Here is a 12,622-nt window from a genome sequence, read left to right as displayed (position 1 = left end):
TTTGGGGACATGTGTGTTTTGGGGACATATGTGGGGACTGTGTTTATACTGTGTGGTGTGTTGTGTATTACACTAGACTGGTGATCAGTGAGTAAAAAGCTGTAAAAAACAGCTCATACTCACTGATCATCAGCCGACTGCAGCGATCTGCTCTCCTCTCCTCAGCGATGACTTTTGTGTGAGGAGAGGAGGAGCCGATTCCCTAGCAACCGGCTGTTTGTTTACATCACATGACGGCCGTGATTGGACACAGCCGTCATGTGATCAGGAGGGCCAATCAGAGAGCCCTCCTGCCTATCTGAGATGCGCCGTGTCCGGGTGACACGGACGCATCGGGATCGCGCCACTGCGCGGGCACGCGCACGTGCGATCCCGCTCCTTCTGATGGACGTTCCTGAACGTCCTATCAGAAGTAGACGGCTCCCACCCGGCCGTATATGTGCATTGGCCGGGTGGGAAGTGGTTAAGAACACAAACAATTGTGACAGTTATCATTCCTGGCATACCTTGAATATGACTGTTTTGGGGAAACAGTTAAATCAATGAGTCGGATTTACTAAAGGCAAGTAGGACGTGCACTTTGCAAGTGCAGTTCAGTTGCTCCAGAGCTTAGTAAAGGAGAAGAAGCACTGTTGATTTTTATCATCCAATCATGTGCAAGCAAAAGTGCTGTTTTTTTTTTCAATTTTACTTGCATGTGATTGGCTATTCTTTCCAAAGTGCAATTTCACCTTATTTACTAAACTCTGGAGCAACTACACTTGCAGAGTTCACTGTCTATTTGCCTTTAGTAAGTCCACCCCAGTGTGTTTTATTCTGCTTTAAGCTTTCGGTCTTTTAAGGACAGGCAGATGCATCTGACGGTCTATGGCCAGCATAAAAAATTTGATTGTAATAAATGGTTTTAATGTGTGTGTCTAACATATGGCCAACATCAGGCTGTTTGGCACTTGAGAACACAACAATGGAAACAGAAATTCTAATTTAAATTACAGAAAGCGAGTGCATTATACTGGAATTTACAGGTTTGGTACCCTGTCGGAGCTAGGGTGTTCAGTGAACAATTTGTTGTCATTATGAGTTGTTGAGAGCACTTATAGTGTAATAAAGATAAAATTATTGATACTACAAATCCAATCTGTTTTAATAATCTGAAGGAAATAGATGTGAAAAGGATTTTAGCGTACCAAGTTGTAAAATAAATTAACAGAAGGAGATTAGTGAGAGTAGTATTTTGAACAATGGAGATGAAAAGGGTAATTGTAGGTTGTTTATTTAGCAGTTTACAAGGGAAATTAACAAAAGGTGCAGATGAGACCGGTAAAGGGTGGCAGTTAGAATGTATAAATAATCTTTCCTAGACGGCCTGTATTTTAATGTTTGAAACTGTGGAAAGGCAGTTCAGAATGAGGAGAGGAAAGCTAATTTTAAGGGTTATGTTGCTTGCTCTTCCACTGACCATTTATCACATCTTTTTAACCTAAAGAAACTGAATAGCTACAAAAAATATAGGACAATAAAAGTGCTCTGGGTGGGTGCATAATTTAAATTCAATTATCTAAGTTTCAGCTGTCTGTGATAGGATTGTGGGGCCTTTTTTTAATCTGCTTCGTATAAAATCTGTGGAGTTTAAGTTCATGGATTAATCAACAATGCTATTCTACTTTTCGATTAATTATGGACTTTAGAAAGCTAAAATCTGAGTGGGTACTATGGAATAATTCACATTATTATGCTTATCAGCCATTCCTGAATTCTTAGGAGGAAATAACAAACAACTTTCAAAATCTCCAGTAGCCTTAAGTAGCCTTGACCCCCTCCTTGTTCTTTGTAGAAGAATAAAGAGCAAGGTGGTACATGCCCACTGCTATTGTTATTCGCTGAGTACTGCACTGGGTTCCACTGCTTTGATGGATATAATTAATTGAAATGTTAGTTTATTCTATAATAAAAAAAGGGGGAAAGACATATATACATATAGAAAAAAAAAAGAAAGAAAACGGGGGGGCCTAAATAGGTACACCCCTACATTTACATAAAAACAATTGTATGTATACACACAGAGTGTCAACAAAAGATGCATGCCAACATGTTTTGCGGTGTCAGAAATATATATGCACACAGAGTTTTACATATCACATATGCAGTTCACTGTCCCAAAAGAATGGAGGTATTTAGGAAATTAAGGTATTTAGTTCAATTGAGCTTTGATTTAAAAAAACTGGAAGCTGGTTGGTTTGTATGCAGCGCTGCACCAGATTTTGCACTCCCTAGTTTCAGTAAATCAACCCTGTTATGTCTTATTAATGGCTTAGTCTATCCAAAGCTGATATTTCACTTTTTGGAAAATGTTTTTGGAAAATGCTGCAGAGTTAAACCCAATCTCCAAGCTCAGAAAATGAATACCATCATGTATTAATGAAAAATATATATATTTTAAATTCAACTACTATATATATGTGAATTTGGTTTGGTATCAGTCTCTTGTAAAGCCCTGTACAAAAGAAGGGGAAGAGGGAAGGGATCAGGTGGGCTGCATTTATACTATACATGCTAACGAGGAGCAAAAAAAGAAGAAAGTAGATGATCTTGATAACCTGCTGCTTTATTGTCCACCCACAGGCTGGGAGCTGGAAGGTGACCATACAGTAATGCTTAATTGCAGCAGAGAAGAGTCAGGACAAAAATAGTCAAGTCTGACAAAGTTGTATAAATCTTAGCTTAAACAGCTTCCTTACGTGTATCCAGCTATGTATCTAGCTTTATGCGTTAAATTTCGCTTTAGTATTCTGTCTTCACACCTGATTTGTTAACTGCAAAGGGGGGGGTCTCTCTTCACATTGACTTGTTTATTAAGGAGAAAGCAATAGGAGAAGTGGGTACACATAATATAAAGCACGAGTGAATCTCCAAGCTGAAGTCCATGAAGATAGACTGCACCATTGGATTCTCCATAGCTCCCAACTGTCCCTGATTTGGAGGGACTGTCCCTGATTTGGAACAATATCCCTCTGTCCCTCTTTCCTCCTTATTTGTCCCTCATTTTGGTCTGATGTATATAGTTGTATATAAAATGCACTATATGTCTTTCAAAAAGTGTTTCCCAGTGCTAAACTTTTCATCCAATTTCTAAATTGCTGCATTTGTAAATTTTAAATGCCAATATAAAGGAACGGTAGTGGTAAAAAGAAGCCCTTGTGAATTTAACTAATCTTTTTTGTTTTAGTTAATTCTCCTTTAAGGGGGCATGGCAGGGGTCAACATACACCTATCCTATGCCAACATACTTTTGCTAGTAGGTGTCCCCCATTCCCATCTTAAAATGTTGGGAGGTATGGATTCTCAAGAGACACAAGAAGCCAGGTGCTGACTCAGTCCCCCACCTGTCACCTATAAATGTGTTTTAGAGTGTGCTGACCCCCCAAACAATGTTAATTCTATTATTGTCTGCTCATTTGGGTCTCATTTGGGCAACAAACTAACTGTCTAATATAACTGAGAACACCACCCCAGATTGTTATTTTTGCTTTTCCAGCAACAAAAAATCTCTCTAGTTAAGAGCAAAGTATTTAATCTCTATTTGAAGGACTGACTTGCTTTTCTTGTAGTTATTGTGAAAATGTGTTGTTTATGTTAACCTCTCTTTTTATTATTTAGGGATATGGAGGATACTTGAGCTCACGTCTTATCACATTAACGGCAGATGACCTTTTCACGTGTGGTGCTTCACTCTCTCCAATAACAGATTTTAAACTATATGGTGAGTGTGTACTATATACTGAGATGCTTTGTTTAATACAACACACCACATGAGCATAGTAGAAAGTTACAACACACCATATGAGCATAGGAGAAAGTTACAACACACCATATGAGCATAAGAGAAAGCTATAGGAGAAGTGGGTACACATAATAGAAAATGGGTCTATACAGGCAGTGGTGTCAAACACCTGGTATAAAATCGCCACTCCACTTGTCACCAGATAAACTTTGATCCGATCAGGGGGATAATCAACTTCCACATAAATATAGTAGCAAAGGGTCATAGGATAGGGTCCTAGTCCTGTTTATGCCACTGCGTCTTGTCTTGCTGTCTACAAGGTATATTCTGTTATGCACTTCTATATCTGCTGAAATGTGAGTATTCTACAATATTTTAAATTAAACTCCTGCCATATGGATTTGCAAGTCTTTCCTCCTTGGATTCATGTGTTAATGGAGCGATGGTGAGAGGATTCTATCTACCTCTGAAATCAGCTTGAGTATCAGACTAGCACTAATCACCTGCTGGCTACACATGGTAAATGTGAAATTTATATAAAAGTATTCACATTTACCTGACTAAAACAAAATGTAAAAAATAAAAATTTCAAAAATGTTACAGCAAAAATAAAAAAATTAAGAGAAACCCCTACACATTCCCTTTAATCTTTTTAGTTCTTCTTTGAAGACTGTTCTTGCAGTCATATTCTTCTTTGGGTCATTATACACTAGCCTGGAAATACTCTAGGAAATTAGTTCTGTTTATTTTATTTTACCCAGTACATAAAAAGATTTTCATCCAAGTGATTTGTATCATTTTTTTTTTTGTTTTTTTGTTCAAAGTATGAAGATGGTTATAGGCAGATGGATCTCAGAAGATGAATTCTGAACAATAGTTTTTTTAAATAAATAATTGCATAATTATGCACACTATTATTAGCCAATCATATGTATTTGTGTATCATCCCTGGATCCTGCCTTTTCTCAGAAGAGAACATCTCTGAAATCCTTCTCCAGCATCAGTCTGGCTAGGTGTTGTGCAAAGCCATTTTCATATGATCGTTTTCCAAGCTCTACACCTCATGTCTGTGGGTGACCAAACTGATTACTGTATTGAGTTTCACGTACAAACTGAAAAAAGAGAACCACCTGACTGCAAAAATTGCTTTATTCAGTGGTCCTCTGTAATCGAATTTAATTTGCATTACCGCAAAGCCTGTCATCGTATCTGGCCAGTTGCAGTGAATTTCATTGATGTTCATTATGAATGGCACTCAAATATATTGTACAGTAGCAGCCAAAGCCAACATATTTTAACACAATTCCATGCATAGTTATGTGCTGCATTCAGTTCATTAACAGCCCATTCATAATGAATGCCATGCATACTGAAGCAGGACTCCACGCACAAGCATTAGCACACCACAACAGAGCACATATCTGTGAACCACATCAGTAGTTTAGACTTCAATGTTCTCAACACAACAATAATGAATCAAACTGCAGCAGCTAACAAGTAACAAGCTAGTGTTGGGCTTTTCTTTTAGGAATTTCAGCTTACTCTGCAGAAAGGGTGTCATTGAAGCACCTTGCATTGAATGTTTATTTTTCAAATATTTGGCAATGTGGCAAATATTAAAAATGTATGCAGCATATAAGTCTATGAACTCATATAGTTTCAAGATACATTTTAAAAGCAAATGTATCACAACCCATTGTAGTATTTTTAGATTCCCTGCTTGGTTTTTGTAAGTTCTCTTATTCACACTGTAGAGGTAAGCTTACCTTATCTGGGACTGCAGTTTATAGGAATGTTGTGTGATTGTACTATATTTTTATAATCTCATAAATCATTGCACACTATCTCTTTCAGCCTCTGCCTTTTCCGAGAGATACCTGGGGTTACATACTATTGATAATGGAGCATATGAGGTACGTAAATAAAAGTATCTTTTTTTTTGCAATCATAAGAAAAAAAATTGCTGCTCATAAAAAAAAAAAAAAAAAAAGTTTTATCACTGGTATTGTTACATCTTATACTCAGAAGAAGAATATCAACATAATACATTGATAGTTTACTTGATATATTTACCCCAAATAAAATTCTGCTTAACAAATTCAATACAGGGCACTTTCACCCCCTTCCTGCCCAGGCCAATTATCAGCTTTCAGCGGTGTCACACTTGGAATGACAATTGCAACGCTGTACCAAAATTAAATTTCTTACAATTTTCTTGAGATAGACACTGAGTTTTTTGTTTTGTTCTAAAAAAGCGATAAAAAACACAAAAATAAATAAATAAAAATAACGTTTTTCTCCTCCACTGATGTGTGCTGATGAGGCTGCACTGATGGGCACTGATGAGGTGGCACTGATGAGACAGACCTGAAGGACATTGATGAGGAGACACTAATATGCAGCACTGATGGGCACTGATATGTGGCACCTATAGGCATGGATAGGCGGCACTGATTGCCATCACTGCTGGACACTGTTGGGGCTGCACTGATCATCAGAGCACTGATGATCAGTGCCTTAATTATCTGTGCAGGTCCCCTATGAGAAAATGCTGCTGATCAGCTCTCCTCTCTTCTCACACTGTCAGTGTGAGGAGAGGAAAGCCGATAACCGGCACTTCTTTGTTTACATGGAATCAGCTGTGATTGGACAAAGCTGATCACATGGGTAAAAAGCCATATCATCAGCTCTTTACCAAGATCAGGGAATGCGGCGTGTCTCAGGGTCACACCGTGCTACAGATCACCGTGCGAATGTGGCAAGAGTGGGACAACGTCATATGATGTTGTCCCAGAGAGAGAGAATGGTTGGTGGTTAAAGTACAATATATCTAAACACAGGATCAAAAAATGAATATATCATAGCTCATCAGCCTTTACTTGTGGTGGCTACATTTGTTTTCTTTTTTGAGCCTAAGCACATTTTCGTAAACCTCCTGTGCACTGAGCTGAAATCTCACAAACAGTTTTCCCAGAAGCCTTCTGTGAACTACAGAACATCTCCCCCCCCCCCCCCCCCATGTTATGGAGAAGTCAAAGTGTTTTTACTCTAAATCAGGAAATCCATCTAGGGTGACAATGCTGCTCCTTTATAGAAACAGTACAGTAAGTGAACCTTGACACCATAGGACAGGAAATGTGTTACTGACATGATCACCACTGTGAAAATAAAGGAAAAAATCCCTGAAAAGAGCAACTAATGGAGTCACCACATCTAAGAACTGTTAGGCAGCAATATATTAAATTTGGGTGCTTGGGTTTAGATATACTTTAATTAAAAACAGTATCAAATGGAATAATTGGTTACAGCCCAAATTATCTAGTATTTCTCAGCAATAAAATAAAAGCAGGATTTTTGCTTGCAGCCACCCAGCTAAAATAGGACGCTATTCAATTTGTCTGAAATATATATCCTTTGTTCCATTTAAATCAGAGGGCCTGCGTGACTTTCTGTTGTAGCTTATCAGTCATTTCTGTAAAGCCAATTTTCTCTTCTTTTTACTAAAGATAGTCTCTTTTAATCTGTATTTCCACAGTTGGCCAAAATAACCGTTCGTGAGTCCTTATCGAATAAAGCTAAATTTTTGATTATCCATGCCACTGCAGATGGTAAGTAATGCTTTATTAATCCTTAATCTATTCCATAATGATAAGAAGCTATTATACAGATGCTCCTCGCTGAGCAGTTAGAAAATGTGCTTTAATTAATTTGTCCTCTTTACTGATACTAATCTTATTTTACAGAAAAAATCCACTTCCAACACACTGCGGAACTTATAACGAATTTAGTGAAAGCCAAAGCCAATTATTCCTTACTGGTGAGTGTCTTCCTTCCTTCCTGAGCTGTTTATAGAGCTTATTTCCTGGCCAATTTCACTGACATGAGCAGACATGCTATATCCCTGTTCTGTTGAAAGATTGGCTTTTCTTATTGAAGGAAACTACAGGCTTTCTTTTCAGTTAGTACACAGGGCCTGATTTACTAAAACTGCAAAGTGAAAAATCTGGTGCAGCTGTGCATGGTAGCCAATCAGCTCCTAACTTCAGTTTGTTCAATTAAGCTTTATCTAAAAAATAACTGGAAGCTGATTGGTTACTATGCAGACCTGTACGCGATTTTGCATACTCCGGTTTTAGTAAATCAAACTCAGTTTGAGATATAAATGGAACAATCCACTGAATGTAAGTATTTCACTGGCTTGCTCTTCTGTATTTTGATTATTGCATTTACAGATTTTTAAAGATTGGCTCTTGTGGCCATCTGTGTATCAGGAAATGTATGTAATAAGGATAAATGCTTTAAAGCAATTATAAACCGATGGTGCTTGAAAAAAAAATCCTGCAAGGCAAACTCACTTTGTGCTAGTATTCATTGCATTCTAGCAAATTATAAGAAACTTACCTTAGAATGAAGCCCTCCCGCACCGCGATATCACTGCTGATACAACTGACATCTTCCCTCAGTCTTCCTTCCGGGTTCGATGCTGCATGAGTGGCCGTGGGGTGTGATAACATCACTCCCGTGCGTTGGAACTGCCATTTACGACACAGGCTCTCAGGATTCGGCACTGTAAGCTGGACCTTCAGACCGCATGGACCAATGATGTCATCGTCTGCATGCACTCTGAATATCTTCTAAATTGTTTAGGAGCTATTCACAGTACCTACAGGTAAGCCTTATTATAGGCTTACCCGTGGGTACAAGTGGTAGTAGAGAGTCTATTACCATTTTAAGTGCACCTGTGCCCAACTTATGAATAATAAAGTATTTACATATTCTTAACAAGCAGTAAAAGTAAAAACATTGACAAAAAATGACTGACCTCTTTAGCTGTAAGCATTGTGGAGAAATGCATCTTAAGTGTTCACAACAGAGGCACAGAAACAGTGGCACCCCTTATGTTCTCTGGTAGCAAGGACTGGCAGCCAGTAAACACACACAAGGAGCTGTAAACTGTTGGAAGCCAAATGAATGAAGACATCAGAGATTTTGTTGTGATCTTTCAGGATGAATCTCCCAACAGTACCCGCAGCTACAAAAGTCGCTGACCTGCTTTACTAAGGGGAGAGTTGCAGGAGCGGGAACATGTTGCATGTTCCCAAAGGTGAACTTATTCTTTAATGAGTGAAGATAGATAGAGCTTGGAAGTGTTAAAGTGGTCCCCCTCAATACACTGCCAACACTAATGAAATGTATTTAGTAAAACAGGTTTACTTACCTATAATACCAAACTTCTTCTTTACTGGCACCTGATAGTGAGCTTTTATCTGTTGAAAAAAAACCTTTTCCCTGGGATCTCATGAGATTTAATGTAATCTCATGAGATCTCATCATGAGATCTTGGGGGGGGGGGGAGTTATTTTCTTTTACTTATATACCATATTACTATCCCTGGAAGATGCTGGTGATGTTGCCTTCCTATGATGCACTTGTGAGGCTCTGGCTATGTCACCAGTGCCTTGGGAAACCAGGAAGTGAACCACAATAAAAGGTAAGTATGTCAATATTTTTTTTAGAAATGACTCCCAGGTGATTTGAGAATAGCATCCTAAGTTGTATGTTTGGGGGGGAATTTGTTTTTTTCTGGGAAATTACCACTTTAAAAAACACATATCAGTTTTCCAGCTGTCTGTGTCCCCTGGGAGATTCACCTAATTTACTGGTACTGGTATCAATTGGGTCTAGTACAGAAATGTAGGAGGAATCCTAAATATTAGTTTGTCACCGGAACAGGAGGTGATGTGAAATCTTTCAATGGGGAAGCCGGTTGCAGTGGTTTCCCTCACTTTGGAAAGATTTCCTTTCACTTCCTGTATGTTTCTGAGACAAATTTCTGCAACAGGACACAGAGAGCAAAGTAGTAGTAGCAGAGCATGGCAACCAAATAGTGTAGCAGCAAAGACAAATTGCCAGCAACTATTGTGCGTAAATTGCTCAGCTACATATTGCTGTTAATCATTGGCTTGAGTGACTTTTAATGGTAAAGAAAAATTGCTGGTTGAACAGGGACCTAAAGCTGGCTATGTATGGCTAGTCCATTGGGCTGAAATTCATATCGTAGATGGCCATGCATGTACCACTTAGGTCAACAAAAGTCCATTTTAAAATGAACTGAGCCAGATGGAAATTTGAGCCATTTGTGGGAGCCTTTAGAATGACAAGTACTATTATATTTCTCTCTCTCCTTGGCCACAGAACATAATGTGTGATCTGTGGATATTACTTTATTTTTTACCAAAATCACTCACAGAACTAACTGCATCAGCCTTATAATAAGGCATAAACACTGCTATTGATGAAATCATTAATATCATTTATATCACTCAAGCCTTTGGCTGGCATTTCCACTTTATAGCTTTAACCTTTATTATACAACAATTTTAATTGGATAATGATCTCCTTAAATTCAAGATGTGCTGATAAATAAGAAAATGTCATTTTTTATGTGTTTTAGACAGAGTCAATTAGCACCATCCTAATTGTCTTCAGATACTAAGATTCACTCAGTTTCTAAGACTGTTATATGATGGTCTGGGTGTTTATATAAGTGGGCATTTTCTACACATTAGCATGTTAGGTCTCTGATACAAAAGCACCCAAGGATTATCCGTGCTTTTTTATGGTTTCTGGTTCACAATTACCTTCAGGGAAAAACACTAAGAATAGGTAATGACACAAGCACAAAATGTAACGCATTCAGTTGCACTATATGGAAGCAAAACATATAATTGCATAAACTGGTATTTGTAGACACAAGAGCCACAGAACATGTAGTAACACATTAATATGCATTGCCCTGGCGTGTAAAGAAAGATAAGCCATAATATCCTGACTCCTACCTTATTTTTGGCCAGGCAAATCTTGAACTCCATTATGTTCATTAATGAACTGACTACAAGAATATAGTAGCCATATGCCTCTGGGATCATGTAAATGCACAGTGAGGTTGATGTACTAAATGAGGAGAGGCTGTTCACTGAGCGAAGTGACTCTTGGTAAATAAGGTAGACTTATGTTCACATTTAATAACTAATTATGTGTGATGGAAATGTAAAAAAAAAAAAAAAAAAAAACAGGATTCTGCTAGCACATTATTGGGTATTTACAGTGAACCTAACCATCATCTTATATAATAACATTCACTTTGCAAAGTAAACAGCGTCTGCTTCTTTAGTAAATCCGCCCTACTATGTACACCTCCATAAAGACACACAACACTAAGATTCAGCTCTCACTAAAAAAATTAATTTATGATCATTGGCCATTGCTAGGATCCCTAATTAAAAAAAAAAAAATGCATGATAAGGGAATCAGTAAAGGAGTTTGTAGCTTCTCAGGTAGGTTTGTGGCTTTTAGTGACCAACAGATAATGGTGCAATAAGGCTGGCTTTAATTTAGCAAAGGATTTGTAGCAATGGTCGTGTTTGATTTTAGCTTTTGTGCCTGCAAGCCCAAACAGCTGACAGAGGCAACTTTTCAAACAGCTACCTCAGATTTGTCATAGCCCTTGTGTGAGTTTATCATGTAATCTTTAGCATTCCTCAAAACATTATATTAAAGATGAGTGTAGAGGCAAGCTGATATAGAGGTGCCAAAATGCTTTCAGTTAAAAGCACACAATAATGGTTTTGATACAAGTTTATTTTAGTTGCTTTCTTAAAATTCCTACAAATAAGCAATTAACACATGACTAAAGATGATGAAAGGATCCCTATAGCACTATAGATTACCTAAAGAGACAGCTCAGCAACAACCCATCTAATGCTATGGATTAAGCTGTCTGTCAGAGATCTGACTCCACTCTGACTCTTGGAAGTTGTGTTCACTTCAAGCAGCAGATCATGTACTTGTAAAAATCCTGTTTTTATATGTCTCTTTGCACAGGATTGGGTATTCAAAGTGAACACATTTGGGGTTGATTTGCTAAAGGCAAATAGACTGTGTACTTTTCAAAGTGTTGTTGCACTCTGCAAGTGCAGTTGTTTCAAAGCTTAGTTAATGAGGTGAAGCTTCACTTTGCAAAGGATACCCAATTACATGCAAGGAAAATAAAAAAAAACAGCATTTTTGCTTGCACTTGATTGGATGATGGAAGTCAGCAGAGTTTATGCTCATTTACTAAGCTTTGGAGCAGCTGAATTTTGCAAAGTGCATAGTCTATTTGCCTTCAGTAAATCAACCCCATTGTCACCTTACTATTGTTCACTTTGCTATTTGTGTTATGTGTATATCTAAAAACAATATATGGTCAAATGTTTGTGGACACCTGGACTTTGTCCTTTGTCCTTTTTGGAGCTTGTTAAACATTTCAAACCCATGGGCTTTAAAGTGGTTGTAAACTCTTCCCCATAACTTTTGCACATATACATCATCAATAAAAGCACAGCTAGTCACTGTATGTAGATGTCACCTTACTTGCTCCATGGGCTTGTAATCTGTCTCATTCTTTGTAGTGATGTCATTGGCACATGCGCATCTTTCCCCCGATTCATGGCACGCTCTTTCCATTAAGAAGTGTGCCGTGTCTGTCATATCAGCTCCCTGCGGCACTGCGCTGCGATATCGGAAGACTACAGTCTCATTCCTCTTACACCCTATATCCATGCGCAAGATTACAGAACAGACTAGCTGAAAGGACTTAATTTCTTTGCACTAATTTCTTTGCACTCGGAAGGCAGTAGTTAAGATGGCCCTGGCTTATCACAGGAAGCACACATTTTAAAATAGCTGTAATAATGTGATTGGAGCTGAAATATAATGCAGATTGTATTAGAATACCTTTACATACTGACTTGTTTAAAAAGCAGCATCGGCAGGGGATAGTTTGCTTCCTCCTTAATA

At 38.1% G+C, this 12,622-nt stretch overlaps 1 protein-coding gene across 4 annotated transcripts in view; it reads left to right on the top strand.

Annotated features, from left to right (window-relative positions):
- DPP6 (dipeptidyl peptidase like 6) overlaps window positions 1–12,622 on the top strand; it is a 1,860,394-nt gene that overhangs the window by 1,839,939 nt on the left and 7,833 nt on the right. For all 4 annotated transcript variants that reach the window (XM_077491167.1, XM_077491164.1, XM_077491165.1 and 1 more), the window contains exons 22-25: window positions 3,658–3,760; window positions 5,636–5,694; window positions 7,317–7,389; window positions 7,525–7,598. In XM_077491167.1, the coding sequence (XP_077347293.1) occupies window positions 3,658–3,760; window positions 5,636–5,694; window positions 7,317–7,389; window positions 7,525–7,598 (309 nt within the window). The remainder of the gene's footprint in view (window positions 1–3,657; window positions 3,761–5,635; window positions 5,695–7,316; window positions 7,390–7,524; window positions 7,599–12,622) is intronic.

The sequence above is a fragment of the Lithobates pipiens genome, unplaced genomic scaffold (genome assembly GCF_037356315.1).
Source record: "Lithobates pipiens isolate NorthernLeopardFrog02 unplaced genomic scaffold, aLitPip1_a1.2 Scaffold_19, whole genome shotgun sequence".
NCBI lineage: Eukaryota > Metazoa > Chordata > Amphibia > Anura > Ranidae > Lithobates > Lithobates pipiens.
The sequence above is the reverse complement of the archived record's forward strand: the minus strand, read 5'-3'. Positions and strand labels throughout refer to the sequence as shown.